Genomic DNA, 22,045 nt, shown 5'->3' with positions numbered 1-22,045 from the left:
TGCAGAGGTCCTGAGGTGGATTTCTAGCATGGATGCTGGGCAGTTTACAACAGCTTCTAACATCAGCTCCAGGCGGACCGGGCAGCTCTGGCCTCCATGAGCACCTGCCATAAACACACATGCACACACACACACACGATTATAAATAAACTTAAGAAAACAGTCTGCATAGTAAAAGAAACAGTGGTTCAAAGAAATGGTCTAAAGAATGAAATAAAATATTCACCAGCTATTTATTGGACCAGGAATTAATAATTAGAATATATAAATATCAAGCACTAAGTTTCTAAATAATCCAATCAGTAAATAGGTAAGTGAGCTGAATGAAGCAGTGCAAATGGAGCTAGTGAGACCGCTTGGTGGGTAAAGGCACATGCTATGCGAGCCTGGTCACCTGCATTCGAGTTCCAGAGCCCATCTAAAGGTGATAGGAAAGAAGGAACTCCAAAAAATTATCTTTTGACTTTCACATACATGCCCATGTACACATCATGCACTGTAAACACATGCACACACACACACTAATAATAAGATAAACCTTTTAAAAAGTACCAATAGTAAACACACGAAAAAAACTTCAGCAAATGGTACTGGTCAAACAGGATAGCTGCACGTAGAAGAATGAAACTAATTCCTTATCTCTCACCTTAAAAAAAAAAAAAAAAAAACTCAACTCCAAATGGATCAAGGAACTTCAGCATAAGACTGGATCCTCTGAATCTGACAGAGGAGAAATGGGGAATATGCTTCTATTTTTGGGCACAGGATCGGAGACTTTCTGAATAGAACCCCAGTAGTACAGTCAGTAAGACCAACCACTGACATATGGGATATCATAAAACTAAAAAAAACTCTGTACAATAAAGAACATAACATCATTTGAGTGAAGAGGCAGCCTACAGAATGGAAAAAAAATTTACTGGCTATACATCAGACATATCTAGCATGCATAAAAAAACCTCAAAACTAAACATCAAGAAAGCAAACAACCCAATTAAAAATTGGAGCTAGAAACTAAGAGTACTCAAAGATGAAATGCAAATGGATGAGAAATTGTTTTAAAATGTTCAAGATCCTTAGTCATCAGGGAAATGCAAATCAAAGGTACTTTGAGATTTTTATCTTATCCCAGTCAGAATGGCTAAGATAAAAAAATAAACAAACAAAACAACAACAAAACCAAATGACAACAAATGCTGCCAAAGATGTGGGGAATGAAGAACACAAATTTATTGTTGGTTGGAGTCCAAAATGGAGCAACTACTGTCCATGTGGAGGTTTCTCGAAGAACTTGATATAGATTAACTATATGATCCAGCTATTCTACTCTTGGGCATATTCAGAAAAATTCTAATTCCTACTGCAGAGATCCTTGCTTATCTGTGTTCATTGCTGCCCTATTTATAATAGCCAGGGAATTGAAACAATCTAGATGTCTGTCAGTGGATGAATGGATAATGAAAAATGCCTCTGTCTGTCTGTCTATCTATCTATCTATCTATCTATCTGGAAAAATAAATTGTGAAATTCTCAGGTAAATGGGTGAAGTTGGAAATAATTATTCTTATTGAAGTAATCCAGACCCACAAAGGCAAATGCTGTATGTAAGAACCTTTGATTCTTTACATATTAGTATTTAAATTGGAATGCCCATAGAAGTCAAGAAACTAGTAAGGAACCATTGGGCAGGGAGATCAAGAAAAGGGGGTGATGTGGGATTTCATTGGTCAATAAAGAAACTGTCTTGGCCCATCTGATAGGGCAGAATTTAGATAGGCGGAGTAAACAGAACAGAATGCTGGGAGGAAGAGGAAGTGAGCTCAGACACCATGCTCCCCTCTCCCGGGCAGATGCAATGAAGCAAGCCGCCAGGTCAGACATGCTGAATCTTTTCCAGTAAGACTGATGCTACACAGATTATTAGAGATGGGTTGATCGGGATATGAGAATTAGCCAGTAAGAGCTAGAGCTAATGGGCCAAGGCAGTTTCTTTATTAGCCAATGACCTTCCTCCATCAAGGGGGAATAACACAGGTGGTTTAAGGGGGGAAAGGGAATAGAAGAGTTACATGGGTTGGGGATTTGAAAGCAGAGAGAAAATGACTATTATTGAGAATGATAACAAGTACTAAAGACCTTTGGAAAGGCCGTGTGGAGACCTATTATAGAAGTTTCTAAAATATCTATGTATATAAAGGGGTTTAGATGGAGTCACTTTATAATTGGGAGTCAGTGCCTTCTGCCAGATACCATAGATTGTCAAATAAAAACTCTATTGACAGGTATGTTACTACTTTGCAAATTGTTTGTCAGTGGGGTCCCATAGAACTTCCATCCCCCCCAAAATTATAGGCTATTACCATTGATCTTGGTTACTTTCTAGACCTTGATGGTAAGAACTTTTTTGCTGGACTTGCTACTTACCTGAGTCACAGGAGTTAGCAGTTTCGTCCCTATTGGCTAGCTTTCATAGTCCTGGAAGGTTCTATGTATACTATTTGGGAGAAAAGTCATCAACAGTCTTACCCACATATGAGTCCTGTGAGTTCCAGTAATGATTGGTCTGTCAAGATATGCCCACTGGTGGAAGATAGTGTAATGAATGTTATGAGAGTAACCAACCACTTTCTGATTGAGTTTAAAGCTATATCTGCAAGATGGAACCCATGTCTGGTATCTTTAACTGAGCAATAAACCTACGGCTGATTAAGTCATAGCCCCTATGGGAGAACCTAGTCCTATTATTCTACTAATTGGACAACAATAATATACCACGTATACCCCATATTCATGCATCTTTCAACCCTCCTGAAAGAAGCTTCTTTTTGCAGATGATGAGGTCAGTGTACAGAGACTAAGACATTGTAGTGTTCAGAGCTAAATAGTACATCTGTATCACAGCTTTTTTTTCCAAAGCTCAGGAGTCATTTCAGAAGAGGGGGTGGAAAAATTCTAAGAGCCAGGGAGGGTAGATATCTTTAGCAAACGATATTTACCAGACACAACAGGACAGCTGCACACACAGTTGTAGCATGGATTCTAATTAGTCTTAATAATAAAAACTCAGAGTCAGCTGTCGGGGGTGAAAGCTGAAGAATCAGAGTAGCAGAGCAACCAGCCACTAGAGAGTTCTTACCTCTACCAATGCTTAGACCAAAGGGGTGATCCTGTCCCTAGGAATCCACAAACTGACTGCTGTCTCTGTGAAACCTCAGACTACATGTTCAGACTGAATCCTTAGACTGTATCTGAGCTCCTGTCTCCACCTGCCTTATATTCCTCTTTCTACCCAGCCATATCACTCCTGTCTCCTCTAGTGCTGGGATTAAAGGCATGCGATCCCAAGTGCTAGAATCACCTTTGTTTGAGCTCTGTTTCTCTTTTATTATTTTTTCTTGTTATTTATTTATTTTTTCGAGACAAGGTATTTCTGTAGCTTTGGAGGCTGCCCTGGAACTAGCTCTTGTAGACTAGGCTTCCTCAAACTCACAGATCCTCCTGTCTCTGCCTCCCGAGTGCTGGGATTAAAGGCGTGCACCACCACCACCCAGCCTTGTTTCTCTTTTAGACAGATTCCAGAGATCTGTCTGCCTCTGTGTCCCAAGTGCTGGGATTAAAGGTGTGTGACACCACTGCTTGGCCTCTGTGGCTAACTAGTGGCTTAGCTCTGCACTCTGATCTTCAGACAAGCTTTATTTGTTAGATTACAAACAAAATATCACTACACACAATATCAAACTAGCCCAAATCCCAAATGGTTGGGGAAGGGGTTCTTAATTGCCGTCCCTATCTGAGGAACTATTGACAATTGATGACTGCTTGGGAAGGGAGAGTCACTTTCCTTCAGAGATACAGATCGTGAGAGGCTACCCATGCTCCGGTAGATGGTTCCACACCTGTGCACATACATAAAAAGAACGTGCTTAAATGGATTCAGTCGGTAGTGTTTTAAAAGGAACCATGTAACTTGGAAGGGGAAAGTGATAAGGTGATAGGGGAGGAACTGGAGAAAAGTAAATGGGGGTGGATTTGATCAAAACATTATATGCTAGTATGACTATTAAATAAAATAAATTAAAAGTGTTCAACATAGTTAGCCACCAGGGAAGTGTAAAATTAAACTACTGGTTTAAATTTTTCACCCTGGTCAGAATGGCTGTAATTAAGTACCTACAAGCCAGCAAACACTTGTGGAATTCTAGCAGGGAAAGAAGATTTTTTCATTAGTTCTTTGATAATTTCTTGATCATATTCACCCTCCCTCACCCTACTCTTCCCATATCCACCTCTTTCCTTTCCGATGCAACTTGGTGTCCTTTTTTTTATCCCTACTAAGGCCAATACATGGTGCCCAAATATTCTTTCATATGTGACTTTCCACTGGAGAATGGTTAAGATATCACAATCTCAGAGAAAATTGACCATTTGGGAAGGAACTCTTTTATGCTACTAATGAGAATAGCCTAGCCTCAGTGGGAATTAGTATGGGGAGGCTTCCAAAATTAAAAATATGACTATCATATGATTCAACATACCATTTCTGGTATATACTCAAAAAAATCAGAGTATACTTATAATAGAGATACCTATATACCTATGTTTATTGTAGCCCTGTTCACAAATCATTGAGTTTTGGAATCGGTCTGTCAATAAAATGGATCGATAAAGAAGTGTGTTAAATAACAAGTGTGGATTCAGAGCTAACAAGAGCACAATATATCAGATATTCATTTTGAGGCAACTGGCAGAAAAATACGAAGAATTTGGAAAAGACTTATATGTCTGTTACATCGACTTTAGAAAGGCATTCAATAGCATTTGGAGGAAAGGACTTGGGGGAAACAATGAGGTTCTACAGGTACCCAGAGAAAATCATAAGTATACTAAAAAAATGCCTATAAAGATACTTTTGCATCAGTCAAAGTCTGTGGAGAGCTAAGTGATCAGTTTAAGACAATCTTAGGAGTGTTGTGGGGATGCGTCCTCTCACCACTACTCTTTAATATATTCCTGGAATTTATGATAGCAACATCCCTGGAGGATGAGGAGATAGACGTGCAGATAAGTGGTATGCAAACCAATAACTTGCGTTTTGCCAGCAATACAGCACTACTGGCTGAAAGTCCAAATGAGCTGCAGGCCATGGTAAACAGAGTGGTGGAAGTCAGTGAAAACCTTGGTATGAAAGTAAACACTGAGACACACAGGACAGGTGTACAAAGATTTTAACACTGTAATAAAGAATCAGAACCTCAAGCAAACAGTCAACTTTGTTTATCTGGGAGGAAGCTCAGTTCAAAGGAGGGAGCTATTTCAAACGTCAAGAGGCGGATAGGGATAGTGAGTACTGTGTTCCGGGTAGTAGGAAAGGTTTGGTCAGCAAGCGACATAACAACAACAACAAAATTACAAGCATATGAGACACTTGTCTTGAAAAAAACAAACAGCTCTGAAACCTGAACAGTGAAAGGCTCCTCAGAACAGCGGCTGAATGTGTTTGAGATGGCATGTCTCAGGAGGATTCTAGGCTTCACAAGAAGAGATAGCCTGCGCAACAGTGGCATTAAGAAACATCTCCAGCCGGGCGATGGTGGCGCATGCCTTTAATCCCAGCACTCGGAGGCAGAGGCAGGCGGATCTCTGTAAGTTCGAGGCCAGCCTGGTCTACAAGAGCTAGTTCCAGGACAGGAACCAAAAGCTACGGAGAAACCCTGTCTCGAAAATCCAAAAAAAAAGACAAAAGGAAAAAGAAACATCTCCAGCTACAGAAGGAAGTAAACTACAGGATATGACAATGGCGCTTGAGATACTTTGGCCATGTTACAAGAAATGACGGCAGATACCCGAAGATAGTACTGCTTAGAGACGTGCACAGGATAAAGCCAAGAGGAAGACCCCCAAAAATGCTGAATAGACAGCATAAAGGAAGACTGTGGAACCTTAGGATGACAATAACATAAGCATCTAGGACTGCCCAGGATAGGAACAACTTGAGAACCACCATGAATGGGCTGCCCATGCATGCTTAAGCATTGTTGGGGCATAAATGATGATGATGATGTGTTAAATATATAGAATGAGTCTTACTTGGATATAAAAAACCAAAATTATGACATTCTAAAGAAAATAATTGCAGCCAATGAATATCTTCTTAAGCAAAAGAACCCAGAATCAAAGTCAATATATGTTTCTCTTATGTGTATCAATTAAAATAAGAAAAGGGAGGAAAGTAGAAGACTATTGGCCATATGGGTGGGGGAAGGGCCTAAGTAAGGTTTAGTGATGTTATTAATATGATCATAGTATGTTATGATCTGTATATCTGAAAATGTCATAATGAAATCAATTACTTTGTATGATTAAAATATGCTTGTAATAAAAACAAGCCACAGAGCGAGTCCAGATTCCAGGAGAAAAGATCTTACCAGGCTGTGAATACCAAGAAGCATAATTCATTGGGAGGATATGTTTAGAAACCAGCTATTACAGTGTGCTAGACACACTAGTCCCACCCCCACTTTGATGTGGGAATTAGAGGGATTTTCGCTACTATTCGAGTTGATTTCCTTCTTCCTTATCCTTTCCCCCAAGTCTGCATCCTCTGCTTGTTATGTAAGCTGAAGCTGATTCCTTCTTATATTGCTTACAAAACTGTTGGACAGAAAAGCCCGGCTTCAAAATATAAGTGGTCCCTATTGCTTGTTACACAGCAGAGAATCGGATGAATGTTTGCAGTTCTTCTGTTGTTCCTAGGTTCCATTAATTCCTGACTTAACAAACTTTCCTAGGCTATTTATTTTTAGTTGAGAGAGCTCACTATTCAACTGTTTATTGTCTTTTGTTTCTTTTTGGTTCCAATATTCTCATCCCTACTTTTTATTATTCTAATTGCATTTGCTTTTAATTACAGAAATTTTTCAAAGTTTCTAAGCACCGACCATATTTTCCTATTATCTGGCTCTGCACTGGATTTATTCTCATATTTATTCTGTTATTTTTCTTGAGATAAATAATAATAAGATGGATGTGATTGTTTATTTTTATGTAATTCTTGGTTGAACATTTGATAAAGCATGGCGTATTTTTCAGTATTGACCCATATTTTCATTTTACAATTCTCAATACAGAGTCAGTTTTAAAAACATCAGCAATCTGTTTAGGTCCATTTCAGAAATTGTTGGAGATTCTGTCCTTACCTGAAGCCAAACTGTCTGGAACAGCAGAAGATTACTCAGGCCTACCCCATTCTTTCCCCCCTTCCCACATGGCTAGCTAGCTTAGATGGAGCATGTCTTCTTTTATCGCTGTCCACTGTTTTGTTTTAGGACATGGTCACTCACTGAATCTGGAGCTGGCTGTTTCAGCTAGACTGAGTGGCCAGCAGAACCTCTGAGATCCTCTTATCTCTGCCAGCCCCTCATGTTGGTTGAGGGGGGTTTTAGAGTTGTTTACATTTTAGATGCTAACTTCATATTGAATATGTGGTATGAAATATTTCCTCTTACTTTACAGATTATCTTTTCATTTTGTTAAATGTTTCCATTGTTGTATAGAAACACTTTAGATTTACATAATCCTACTTGTTTATTTTTAGTTTTGCTTTTGTCTGTTGTATTTTAAATCGTTGACAAGATTAATGTCAAAAAGCTTGTTCCCTAATTTTTTTCTTTTAGATGTTTTATGGCTTCAGGTATTATACTTAAGTCTTTAATACATGTAGGATTTTTTGTTTTGTTTTGTTTTTGTGAGACAAGGTTTCTCTGTAGCTTTGGTGCCTGTCCTGGAACTAGCTCTTGTAGACCAGGCTGGCCTCAAACTCACAGATCTCCGCCTGCCTCTGATGGAGGTGGGTCTTGTATTTATCTGTTGCTTTCATTGGTTAATTAATAAAGAAACTGCCTAGGCCCATTTGATAGGCCAACCCTTAGGTGGGTGGAGTAAACAGAACAGAATGCTGGGAGAAAGAATCTGAGTCAGTGCGGATAGTGAGTCGCCATGATTCTCCCACTCCAGACAGATGCAGGTTAAGATCTTTCCTGGTAAGCCAGCTCGTGGTACTACACAGAATATTAGAAATGGGTTAGATCAATATGTAAGAGTTAGCCAATAAGAGGCTGGAACTAATGGGCCAGGCAGTGATTAAAAGAATACAGTTTCCGTGTAATTATTTGGGGTAAAGCCATGCGGGCAGCCAGGTGCCGGGGATGCAGCCCCGCCGCTCTTACAACATGCCTCTGCACCCCCGAGTGCTGGGATTAAAGGTGTACACCACCACTGCCCAGCTTTGTAGAATTAATTTTGTGAATAGTGTAAAATAAAGGTGAAGTTTCATGATCTTGAATGTGAATATTTATTTCCCAACATCATTTATTGAAGAGACATTTTTTTCTGCTATTTTATATGTACTCTTACTGAAAAAAATGAGTTTTTTTTTGGTTTTCAATATTGTGCATTGTTCTGTGTTTCTGTTTTGATGACACTATCAAACTGTAGCTTTGTAGTATAATTTGAAACCAGAAAGTATGATACCTCTAACTTTGTTTTTTTCTTAAGATTTATTTTCATTCTGTTTCTGTTTATGTGTCTCTGTGTGAATATATGCTACATGTGTACAAATGCTTGAAAAAGCCAGAAGAAGGCATCCTGTTCCCTGGGTCTGGACTTATGGGCAGTTGGGAGCCCCCTGACTTGGGTGCTGAGAACCAAACTGAATCCTCTTGAAGAGTAGGCATATCTCGTAACTTCTGATTCATTTTTTAGCCCTGACTTTTTATTTTTACAATTTTGTTGGTCATTTAGGTTCTTTTGTAGTTTATAAGATTTTAGTATTATTCTATTTCTATAAAAATGATGCTAGAATTTTGATAGAGATTACCCTTAATCTGTAGTTTTTAGGGGGATAAGCATAAATATGTTAGCACCATTACTTCTTTTAGTTCATGAGAATGATGTTATTTTTTATTTATTTTAATATTTCACCTTATTTAAGTTTATTCTTGAATATTTTATCTTTTCATGTTATAGTAAAGGGAAATACTTTTTTTACTTGCAGGATATTTCATTGAGATATAAATAAATGGTATAGAGTTTTGTATCTCAAAATTTTACAGAATTTGTTTATTCTAGCGGCTTCTTGTAATGGTTGCTTGTGCAACCATTGAAATTTTAGCTGTAATATTTATGTCTCGGATCCATTCGGGGTTCTTTATACATGATTCAAAGAAAAAGTTCAGTTTCTTTTTTATAATTAAATTTATTTTTATTTATTTATTTATTTATTTTTTATTCTTTTTTAATTAAAATTTCCACCTGCTCCCCGTTTCCCATTTCCCTCCCCTCCTCCCAAATATTGCCCCCTCCCCCCACTCCCCTCCCCTATCCCCACTCCTCTTCTCCTCCCCCCACACCATTCCCCCTCCCTCTCGATACTGAAGAGCAGTCCAAATTCTCTGCCCTGCGGGAAGATGAAGGTCTTCATTTTATATACCTATCCCAGTTCCCACTCCTTTCTCTCCTTCCTCTCCCCCAACACTTCCTCCACCCCAGCCCTCCATCCACTCCTCAGAGAGGGTAAGACTTCCCAAGTAGAGTCAACAAACTCTGACACATCACTTTGAGGCAGGACCAAGGCCCTACCCCCTACATCTAGGCTGAGCAAGGTATCCCTCCAAAAAGAATGGGTTCTAAAATGCAAAAGTTCAAACACTAGGGATAAATCCTAGTCCTACTGCCAATGGCCCCACAGACTGCCCAAGCCACACAACTGTCACCCACATTCAGAGGGCCTAGTTTGGTCCTATGCAGGTTCCACCGCTATCAGTTCAGAGTCAGTGAACTCTCACTAGCACAGGTCCGCTGTTTCTGTGGGTATCCCCATTATGGTCTTGACTCATTTTATCACTTTTCTCTCTCTTGGGCTGGTCTCCAGAAGATCAGTCTAGCATTTAGCTGTGGATCTCTGGATCTGCTTCCATTAGTTGTTGAGTGAAGGTTCTATGATGACTATTAAGGTAGTCATCAATCTGATTACAGGGGGAGACCAGCTCAGACACCCTCTCCACTATTGCTAAGGGTCTTAGTTGGGGTCATTCTCATGGATTCCTAAGAATTTCCCTAGTGTCAGATTTCTTGCTAGCCCCATAATAGCTCCCTCAATCAAGATATCTCTTTCCTTGCTCTCCCTCTCTGTTCTCCCATCTCAACCATCCCATTCCCTCATGTTCTCCTCCTCCCTCCCCGCTTTCCACCCTCTCTTCTCCCCCCACTCCCATTTTTCTCAGGAGTTCTTGTCTATTTTCCCTTCCCAGGGGGATCCATGTAGTCTCTCTTAGGGTTCTCCTTGTTACCTAGCTTCTCTGGGACTGTGGACTGTAGGCTGGTTATCCTTTGCTTTACGTCTAATATCCACTTATGCTTGAGTATGTACCATGTTTGTCTTTCTGGGTCTTAGTTACCTCATTCAGGATGTTTTTTTCTAGTTCCATTCATTTGCATGCCAGTATCAAGATGTCATTGTTTTTTACTGATGAGTAGTACTCCATTTTGTAAATGTAGCACATTTTCTTTCTTTTTTTAAATCATTTATTTATTTATTTTGTTGAAACAATTTCTGCCTCTTCCCCGCCTCCCATTTCCCTCCTCCTCTTCCCACTCCTCTCCCCCTCTCCCCACTCCTCTCCCCCTCCCCCCACTCCTCTCCTCCTCCCCCCACTCCATTCCCCCTCCCTCTTGAGTGTAAAGAGCAGTCCGGATTCCATGCCCTGTGGGAAGTCCAAGGCGCTCCCCCCCTCCATCCAGGTCCAGGAAGGTGAGCCTCCAAACAGGCTAAGCTCCCACAAAGCCAGTTCATGTATTAGGAGCGAAACCTAGTGCCATTGCCCTTGGCTTCTCATCAGCCTTCATTGTCCGCCATGTTCAGAGAGTCCGGTTTCATCCCATGCTTATTCAGTCCCAGTCCAGCTGGCCTTGGTGGGCTCCCAATAGATCAGTTCCACTGTCACAGTGAGTGGGTGCACCCCTCGCGGTCCTGACTTCCTTGCTCATGTTCTCCCTCCTTCTGCTCCTCATTTGGACCTTGGGAGCTCAGTCCGGTGCTCCAGTGTGGTTCTCTGTCACTATCTCCATTCTTCGCCAGATGAAGGTTCTATGGTGATATGCAAGATATTCATCAGTATGGCTATAGGATAGGGTCATTTCAGGTTCCCTCTCCTCAGTTGCCCAAGGTACCAGCTGGGGACATCTCCCTGGACACCTGCGAGCCCCTCTAGAGTCAAGTCTCTTGCCAACCCTAAGATGGCTCCCTTAATTAGGATATATACTTCCCTGCTCCCATATCCACCCTTCCTTTATCCCAACCATCTCATTCCCCCAAGCTCCCCCCATCCTCCCCTTCTCACTTTTCTCACCCCATTTCCCCTTACCCCCCCCCCCCCACGTTCCCAGTTTTTGCCCGGCAATCTTGTCTACTTCCCCTATCCTGGCTGATGACTATATGTTTTTCTTTGGGTTCACCTTCTTATTTAGCTTCTCTAGGATCACAAATTATAGGCTCAATGTCCTTTATTTATGGCTAGAAACCAAATATGAGTGAGTACATCCCATGTTCCTCTTTTTGGGTCTGGGTTACCTCACTCAGGATAGTGTTTTCTATTTCTATCCATTTGCATGCAAAATTCAAGAAGTCATTGTTTTTTACCGCAGAGTAGTACTCTAATATGTATATATTCCACACTTTCTTCATCCATTCTTCCATTGAAGGGCATCTAGGTTGTTTCCAGGTTCTGGCTATTACAAATAATGCTGCTATGAACATAGTTGAACAGATACTTTTGTCATATGATAGGGCATCTCTTGGGTATATTCCCAAGAGTGGTATTACTGGGTCTTGGGGTAGGTTGATCCCAAATTTCCTGAGAAACCGCCACACTGCTTTCCAAAGTGGTTGCACAAGTTTGCATTCCCACCAGCAATGAATGAGTGTACCCCTTATTCCACAACCCCTCCAGCAAAGGCTATCATTGGTGTTTTTGATTTTAGCCATTCTGACCAGTGTAAGATGGTATCTCAGAGTTGTTTTAATTTGCATTTCCCTGATCGCTAAGGAGGTTGAGCATGACCTTAAGTGTCTTTTGGCCATCTGAATTTCTTCTGTTGAGAATTCTCTGTTCAGTTCAGTGCCCCATTTTTTTATTGGGTTAATTAGCATTTTAAAGTCTAGTTTCTTGAGTTCTTTATATATTTTGGAGATCAGACCTTTGTCTGTTGCAGGGTTGGTGAAGATCTTCTCCCAGTCAGTGGCAAACCGAATCCAAGAACACATTAGAAAAATTATCCACTATGATCAAGTAGGCTTCATCCCAGGAATGCAGGGCTGGTTCAACATATGCAAATCTATCAATGTAATCCATCATATAAATAAACTGAAAGAAAAAAACTATATGATCATTTCATTAGATGCTGAAAAAGCATTTGACAAAATTCAACATCCCTTTATGATAAAGGTTTTGGAGAGATTAGGGATACAAGGGTCATACCTAAATATAATAAAAGCTATTTACAGCAAGCCGATAGCTAACATCAAATTAAATGGAGAGAAACTCAAAACCATCCCACTAAAATCAGGAACACGACAAGGTTGTCCACTCTCTCCATACCTCTTCAATATAGTGCTTGAAGTTCTAGCAATAGCAATAAGACAACATAAGGGGATCATAGGTATTCGAATTGGAAAGGAAGAAGTTAAACTTTCATTATTTGCAGATGATATGATAGTGTACATAAGTGACCCCAAAAACTCTACCAAAGAACTCCTACAGCTGATAAACACCTTTAGTAATGTGGCAGGATACAAGATCAACTCCAAAAAATCAGTTGCCCTCCTATACACAAAGGATAAGGAAGCAGAGAGGGAAATCAGAGAAGCATCACCTTTCACGATAGCCACAAATAGCATAAAATATCTTGGGGTAATTCTAACCAAGGAAGTGAAGGATCTATTTGACAAGAACTTTAAGTCTTTGAAGAAAGAAATTGAGGAGGATACCAGAAAATGGAAGGATCTCCCTTGCTCTTGGATTGGGAGATCAACATAGTAAAAATGGCAATTCTACCAAGGGCAATTTATAGATTCAATGCAATCCCCATCAAGGTCCCATCAAAATTCTTCACAGATCTCGAGAGGACAATAATCAACTTTATATGGAAAAACAAAAAACCCAGGATAGACAAAACAATCTTATACAATAAAGGAACTTCTGGAGGCATTACCATCCCTGACTTCAAACTCTATTACAGAGCTACAGTATTGAAAACAGCTTGGTATTGGCATAAAAACAGAGGAGTCGACCAATGGAATCGAATAGAAGACCCGGATTTTAACCCTCAATCCTATGAACACCTGATTTTCGATAAAGGAGCTAAAAGTTTACAATGGAAGAAAAAAAGCATCTTCAACAAATTGTGCTGGCAGAACTGGTTGTCATCCTGTAGAAGAATGAAAATAGATCCGTATCTATTACCATGCACAAACTCAAGTCCAAATAGATTAAAGACCTCAATATCAGTCTGAACACACTGAACCTGATAGAAGAGAAAGTGGGAAGTACTCTACAACTTATGGGCACAGGAGAACACTTCCTACATATAACCCCAGCAGCACAGACATTAAGGGCAACATTGAATAAATGGGACCTGCTGAAACTGAGAAGCTTCTGTAAAGCAAAGGACACTGTCACTAAGACAAAAAGGCACATTTTCTTTATCCATTCTTCAGATGAGGGACATCTAGGTTGTTTCCAGGTTCTGACTATTACAAATAATGCTACTATGAATGCAGTTGAACTAATGTCCTTGTACTATGAGTGTGCATCTTTTCAGTATATGCCCAAGAGTGGTATTGTTGGGTCTTGAGGTAGATTGATTCCCAATTTTCTGAACAATTGCCATACTGATTTCCAAAGTAGCTGTACAAGTTTGCACTCCTACCAGCAACGGAGGAGTGTTCTCCTTACTATGCATCCTCTCCAGCATAAGCTATCATTGGTGTTTTTGATCTTAGCCATTCTGATAGGTGTAGGATGGTATCTCAGAGTCGGTTTGCTTTGCATGTCCCTGATGACTAAGGATGTTGAGCAATTCCTTAAGTGTCTTTTGGCCATTTGCAATTCTTCTGTTAAGAATTCTCTTTTTAGGTCTGTACCTCATTTTTTGATTGGATTATTTGGTATTTCGATATCTAGTTTCTTGAGTTCTTTATATATTTTGGAGATTAATCCTCAGTCTGATGTGGGGTTAGTAAAGATCTTTTCCCATTCTGTAGGATGCTATTTTGTTTTATTGATTGTGTCCTTTGCCTTACAGAAGCTTCTAAGTTTCAGGAGGTCCCATTTATTAATTATTGCTCTCAGTATTTGTGCTACTAGTGTTATATTTAGGAAGTGGTCTCCTGTGCCCATGTGCTCAAGACTACTTCCCACTTTCTCTTCAATTAGGTTCAATGTGGCTAGATTTATGTTGAGGTCTTTGATCCATTTGGACTTGACTTTTGTGGAGGGCGTAGATATGGATCTATTTGCATTCTTCTACATGTCAACATCCACTTATGCCAGCATCGTTTGTTGAAGATGCTTTTTTCCATTGTATAATTTTAGCTTCTTTATCAAAATCAGGTGTTCATAGGTGTGTGGATTAATATCAGGCTCTTCAATTCGATTCCATTGGTTCACCTATCTGTTATTATGCCAATATCAAGCTGTTTTCATTATTATAGCTCTATAGTAGAGCTTGATGTCAGGGATGGTGATGCCTCTGAAGGTTCCTTTATTGTACAGGATTGTTTTGGCTATCCTGGGTTTTTTGTTTTTCTATATGAAGTTGATTATTGTTCTTTCAAGGTCTGTGAAGAATTCTGTTGGGATTTTTTTTTTTTGGAGATTGCATTGGAATCTATAGATTGCTTTTCAATAGGACTGCCATTTTTATTATATGTATCCTACCTATTTAATAGCATGGGAAATCTTTCCATTTTCTGATATCTTTTCAATTTCTTTCTTCAAAGACTTAAAGTTCTTTTCATACAAGTCTTTCGCTGCTTTGGTTAGCATTACAGCAAGATATTTTATATTATTTGTGGCTATTGGTTTTGTTTGTTTGTTTTGTTTTAGTTTTTGGTTTTGGTTTTTTTGAGACAGGATTTCTCAGTGTAGTTTGGCTCTCCTGGAACTCTTTCTGTAGACTAGGCTGGCAGAGATCCATCTGCCTCTGCCTCCCACGTACTGGGATTAAAAGACATGCACCACCACTGACTGGCCCATAAAGGGTGATGGTTTTCTGACTTCTTTCTTGGCTCTTTTATCATTTGTATATAGGAGGGCTACTGATTTTTTTTTTTTAGTTGATCTTATATCCTGTCACATTACTGAAGGAATTCCCTGGTAGAATTTTTGGGGTCGCTTATATATACTTTCATATCATCTGCAAATAATGAAAGTTTGACTTCTTTTTTTCCAATTTGTATTCCCTTGATCTCCTTTTGTTGTCTTATTGTTCTAGCTGGAACTTTGAGCACTATATTGAATAGATATGGAGAGAGTGGACAGACTTGCCTTGTTCCTGATTTTAGTGGAATAGCTTTGAGTTCTCTCTATTTTAATTTGATGTTGGCTGTCAGCTTGCTGTATTTTGCCTTTATAATGTTTAGGTACATTCCTTATATCCCTGCACTCTCCAAGACCTTTATCATGAAGGGAGGTTGTATTTTGTCAAATGCATTTTCAGCATCTAATGAGATAATCATATGTTTTTTCTCTCAGTTTATTTACATTGTGGATTACATTGACTGACTTTTGTGTGTTGAACCAGCCCTGCATCACTGAGATGAAGCCTACTTGATCATGGTGGATGATTTTTTTGATGTGTTCTTGGATTTGGTTTGACAGTATTTTATTGAGTATTTTTGCATCAATATTCATGAGAGAGATTGATCTGTAATTCTCTTTCTTGGTAGAGTCTTTGTGTGGCTTGGATATCAGGGTAACTGTAGCCTCATAAAAGGAGCTTAGCAGTGTCCCTTATGTTTCTATTGTGTGGAATAATTTGAGAAGTATAGGTATTAGCTCTTCTTTGAAGTTCTGGTAGAATTCTGCACTGAAACCATGTGGTCCTGGGCTGCTTTTGGTTGACTGCTTTTGATGACTGCTTCTATTTCCTTAGGGCTATAGGTCTATTTAAATAGGTTTTCTAGTCTTGATTTAGTTTTGGTATGTAATATCTATCCAGAAAATTGTCCATTTCTTTTACTTTTTCCAGTTTTGTAGAGTATCAGTTTTTGAAGTTTGACCTAATGATTCTTTGTATTTCCTCAGTGTCTGTTATTATGTCTGCTTTTTGTTAATTTGGATATTCTCTACCTGCCTTCTGGTTAATTTGGATAAGGATTTGTCTATCTTGTTGATATTCTCGAAGAACCAACTCTTTGTTTCATTGGTTCTTTGTATTGTTTTCTTTGTTTCTATTTTATTAATTTCAGCCCTCAATTTGATTATTTCCTGTTGTCTATCTCTCCTGAATGAGTGAACTTCTTTTTGTTCTAGAGCATTCAGGTGTGCGATTAAGTCTCTTGTGTGTGATTTCTCCATTTTCTTTATGTAGGCACTTAGTTCTATGAACTTTCCTCTTAGCACTGCTTTCATAGTGTCCCATAGATTTGGGTATGTTGTGCATTCATTTTCACTGGTTTCTAGGAAGACTTTAATTTCTGTCTTTATTTCTTCCTTGATCCAGGGGTGATTCACTTGAGCATTGTTTAGTTTCCATGAGTTTGTAGACTTTTGGCAATTAGTGTTGTTGAATTCTAACTTTAAACCATGATGATTCAATAAGATGCAGGGGCTTATTCCATTTTTTTTTATGTTTGCTTTGTTAGGAGTATGTGGTCAATTTTAGAGAAGGTTCCATGAGGTGCTGAGAAGAAGCTATATTCTTTTGTGTTTGGGTGAAATGCTCTGTAGATATCTGTTATGCCCATTTAAGTCATGACATCTGTTAGCTCTCTTATTTCTCTATTAAGTTTCTGACAGACCTGTCCATTGGTGAGAGTGGGGTGCTGAAGTCTCCTACTATTAGTGTGTGGACTTTGATGTGCAATTTAAGCTTTAGTAATGTCTCTTTTACATATATGGGTGCTCTTGTATTTGGGGCGTAGATGTTCAAAATTGAGACTTCATCTTAATGGATTTTTCTGTGTTGAGTATAAAGTGTCTTTCTCCATCTCTGTTGATTGATTTTAGTTTGAAGTCTATTTTGTTAGATATTAGGATAACTGCACCCATCCACTTTTTTCTTAGGTTCATTTGATTGGAAAATATTTTCCAAACCCTTAACTCTGAGGTAATCTCTGTTTTTGAGATTGAGGTGTATTTCTCATATGCAGCAGAATGGATGGGTCCTGGTTTTGTATCCATTCTCTTAGCCTGTGTCTTTTTATAGGTAAATTGAGTCCATTGATATTAAGAGATATTAATGACCAGTGATTACTAATTCCTGTTATTTTTAGGTGGTAGTGTTTGTGTGTTTTCCTTATTTGAGGTTTACTGGTATTGGGTTATCTATTGCCTGTGATTTTGTGGGTGCGGTTAGCTTCCTTGGGTTGGAGTTTTTTTTTTTTCCTAGTACTTTCTATAAGGCTGAATTTGTGGATAGGTATTGTTTAAATCTGGTTTTATTATGTAATATCTTGTTTTCTTCGTCTATATTGATTGAAATTGTTACTGGGTATAGTAGTCTGGACTTGCATCTGTGATCTCTTAGTGTCTGCATCACATCTGTCCAGGACCTTCCAGCTTTCAGAGTTGCCATTGAGAATTTGGGTGTAATTCTGATTGGTCTGCCTTTATATGTTATTCTTCCTTTATTCTGTACATTTACTGTTTTGATTATTATATGGCAAGGGGTCTTTTTTTCCTGGTCTAGTCTATTTGGTGTTCTGCAAGTTTCTTGTATGTTCATAGGGTTATCGTTCTTTAGGTTAGGAAAGTTTTGCTCTATGATTTTGTTGAATATATTTTCTGTGTCTTTAAAGTGGACGACTTCTCCTTCTAACCCTATTATTCTTAGATTTGGTCTTTTCATGGCGTCCCAGATTTCCTGGATGTTTTGTGCTAAATATTAGTAGGATTTAACATTTTCTTTGAATGATGAATCTATTTCCTCTATAAATATCTTCAACACCTAACTCTCTTCCATCTCTTGTAATCTGTTGGTTATACTTGGATCTGTAGTTCTTGTTTGTTTACCCAGATTTTCCATTTTCAAAATTTCCTCAGTTTGTGTTTTCTTTGTTGACTCTATTTCAATTTTCAAGTCTTGAACTGTTTGAACTATTTGCTTCACCTGTTTGATTGTTTTTTTTTCTTGGTTTTCTTGGCTTTCTTTAAGAGATTTATTGATTTCATTCAATTTCTTGTTTGTATTTTCCTCCATTTCTTTAAGGGATATTTTTCATTTCCTCTTTTAGGGTCTCTATCATCTTCATAAAGTTATACTTAAGGTGATTTTCTTTTGTGTCTACTGGGTTAGGATGTTCACATTGCTCTTTATGTTGTTAAATGTGTTCTTACCCTTCTGTCTGCCCATCTCTTCCTCTAGTGGCTGCAGGTGGGGCCTGTGCTTTAGAGTCCCTCTTCCTCCAATTGGTGAAGATTGGGCCTGTGCCTTAGGTGGACACTCTTCTTCCAGGTGCAGGCAGGTTTGTGTCTCTAGTGGATGCTAATAAGGTTTTGGGGCTCCTCCAGGTATAGGTGGGGCCAAGGCTCCCTCCAGGGGCAGTCAGGGCCAAGACTCTGGTGGTCACAGATGCTCTCCAGGGGAAGTCTGGGCCATGACTCCAGTGGTCACAGATGAGGTAGGGGGAATAAGGTTGCACCTGTGAGGACACTGCTCCAGAGTCTCTGGGGTTTGGTGGGTAGGGTTGGGGCACGAGTTGTTTCTCTCAGGGCTTGAGCTCAAAGAGCAGAGCTCTCCAACCGGGTACCCAGCAGAAACTCACATTTCTAGGGGCAGTATGTGCCAAGGCTCCAGTGGGCACAGATGTGGTGGAGGATGGTTGTGTGTATGGGGAGGCTATTCTGGGATCTCTAGGGTTTGGTGGGTAGGGATGGGGCATAAGATGTGCTTCCTGGGGCTAGGGCACAGAGAGCAGAGGCCTCCAACCGAGAACCCAGACACTCACCTCTCCAGGGGCAGTCTGGGCAAGACTCAGGTAGGTGCAGTTATGGTGGAGGATGGTCCATGTGTCGAGAAATACTTCTGTAATTCTAAATTTGCTCAGTTAATCAGTAAAGATGGAAAGGACTTATCTTGAATGAAAACACCACCAGGGTCATAGATGGCCTAAGCCAGAACAGCAACCTTGTTACTACTTGTACTCTGGGGTCCTGGCACCCATGATGCCGAGCCTTGGGTGAAAGAGCTACCTTAGATCGGCCCACAGGGCAAGTTGAGCAGGAGGCTCAACTCAATTTCTTTTAGATGTGAAAATCTCCTTATTTTTTTATCATTTGTTAAAAGACTTATTTCACCATTAAATGATTGTAGGACCTTCATCGAAAATCATTTGGCCATATGCCAAGGTTTACTTCTGTGTTCTCTATTTTATTTCATTGATTTATCTGTATGTATTTATGCCAATTCCATATATTTTGGTTGCTGTATCTTTGTAATAAGCTTTAACATTAGAAAGCATGAGTTTTCCAACTTTGGTCTTTGTTTTCATATTGTTAGGATTATTTCAGGGCCTTTGAAATTCTGTATGAATTTTATGATACATATTTTAATTTCTCAAAAAGAGATACTGTCTCAAAATTTGTTAGTATTTCAATAGGTATTACATTAAATATTTAGAATATGTTGAGAGCATTCACATTTTAGTAATATTAAAAACCAGACACAGGGGCTTATGTTTGGACTCCTATCCCTTAGAAAGCCAAGACAAGAGGATTCCTAGAAGTTTAAGGCTTGGCAAACTTGGGCTACAGAGTGAAAACTTTTCCTGAAAAAAAAAAAACCAAATAAACAAAACGATAAAGAAAATGTTGAGCTGGCAATATGACTCAATAGTAATTATGCCCACCTCCAAGCTTGAGGACCTAAGCTCCATTTCTGGGACCTACATGGTGGAAGGAAAGAATCCGTTCTCATAATTTGTTATCTGCCCTTTACATGTAGTCCCTGATATGGATACATTCTCTCTCTCTCTCTCCCTCCTCACACACATGTAATAAAAATTTGAAGAAAATATTGCTATAATAAATGATTTATTATTGACAAATAGGCATTTGATGACATCAACTATCAACTAAGCTTGTTTTGGCTGACATTGAAATTATTTTAATCCCATTAATCAAAAACCAGTTGTTTATACTGCTTAAAATTATGTCTTTTGGACAGAGATTCTGTTGGGTTTTCTTTTCTGAGGATCATCTGTGATCATTTTAAGTTGACAGAAGATAGTAGGAAAGTTGAATTGTTCTGCATCGACATGCTTTTACAGAAAAATCAAGACCTAATTGCTGAAGAGAAGATTAAAGAAATCCTTAGAGGTCAGTGAGATTCTGCATTTCCTAAAAGTTGTTAATGTGCTTATTATTTTAAGATAAATGTCAGAGCAATCCTCAGGGTTTTCACATTTTTTTCTTTCTCCTTAATGTTTTTCAACAACAGTGTAACTATCTAGAGGTGACAAGTTTGATGTGCTATAATGAACAACTAAGTAAAAATGACAAAACATCTTCAAAATAAAAACAAACCTCTGATATTAAAGTCCATCTGTAGTAGAAAATTGTGAGGTTTATAAACCCAAGTTCATGTTTCTTATTTGAGCTCAAATTAGCTATGTGCCTTTGGGCAATTCAGTATCTCTGTACTCTGGCTTTTCAGCTGTAAAGTGAATATTGTGAACAGAATTCTTGCTTTTAAAGCTCTTTACCAACAGCATTATTTTGATACAGTCTTACACAAACTCCACCCAGATAAAACATTTGATTTTCTGTAGTTAAAACAGAGATATAGAACCAACTCTGCTCAACATTGCCCTAATCTACTCTCTGCACAACAGCTATGCCTTAAAGTACACAGATGATAGAACCTCTGTCTTGGAAGATTCTCTGCCTGACCTCATCTTTCCATCACTAGTGATAGTCACCAAATGTTAAGAATGAGGTTTGTTCTGAGTGGTGGCATTTAAGGTGATGTGTTGCTTCTATCATATTTTACTGCATTGCTTAAATTTGCATGTTTTCATAAAAGCAAAGACATTAGTAGTTTCTGAAAGGATCATCAGATGTTAAGAGCTTTTTGAATTCTATTTCCTATGAAATATATTTTTCTAATGATACCCTTTCTCCAGATCTTCATTAAGAATTCAATTACTTTTAGATCCCTTTTGATAATCTTGGTTATCTGGTTTTCTGGCCCTTGGCATTTCTTTTAATTTGTTTATTTTACATCCTGAGACTGCAGTTTTCTCTTCCTCCCAGTCTTTACCCTTACCTCCCTTCTTTCCCCCATTCACTCCTCCTCCTTTCACACTTCCTATGGATAGCAACAAAACATGGCATATCAAGTTGTAGAAAGACTAAACAGCTTGCCTTTTAATTAAGGCTGAGCAAGGTGACCCAGTATTAGGAGTAGGGTCCCAAAAGTTGGCAGAAGAGTCAGAGACATTCCCTGCTCCCACTGTTAAGAGTCCCCCAAGAGGACCAAGCTACACAACTGTCACATATATGCAGTGGGCATAGGTCAGCCCCATACAGGCTTCCTGGTTGTTCAGTCTCTGTGAGCTCCTATGAGCCCAGGTTAGTTGATTCTGTGGGTTTTCTTGGGATGCCCTTGACCCCTCTGGCTCCTATAATCCTTCCTCTCTTCATCAGGATTCCCCAAACTCAGCCTACTTTGACTTGGTCTCTGCATCTGTTTCCATCAGTTGGTGGATGAAGCCTCTCTGATGACAGTTGGGCTAGGCACCAATCTATGAGTACAGCAGTGTATCGTT

The 22,045-nt window shown here is 39.1% G+C and overlaps 1 protein-coding gene across 1 annotated transcript in view; it reads left to right on the top strand.

The window, feature by feature from the left end:
* The window catches only part of Tex11 (testis expressed 11), a 301,187-nt gene that overhangs the window by 119,868 nt on the left and 159,274 nt on the right, over positions 1–22,045 (top strand). Inside the window, exon 12 of the mRNA XM_057760677.1 lies at positions 20,443–20,594. Coding sequence (XP_057616660.1) covers positions 20,443–20,594 — 152 coding nt within the window. The remainder of the gene's footprint in view (positions 1–20,442; positions 20,595–22,045) is intronic.

This window comes from Chionomys nivalis, chromosome X (assembly GCF_950005125.1).
Source record: "Chionomys nivalis chromosome X, mChiNiv1.1, whole genome shotgun sequence".
Classification (NCBI taxonomy): Eukaryota; Metazoa; Chordata; class Mammalia; order Rodentia; family Cricetidae; genus Chionomys; species Chionomys nivalis.
Note: the sequence above shows the minus strand (reverse complement) of the source record. Positions and strands in the feature narration are given on the sequence as shown.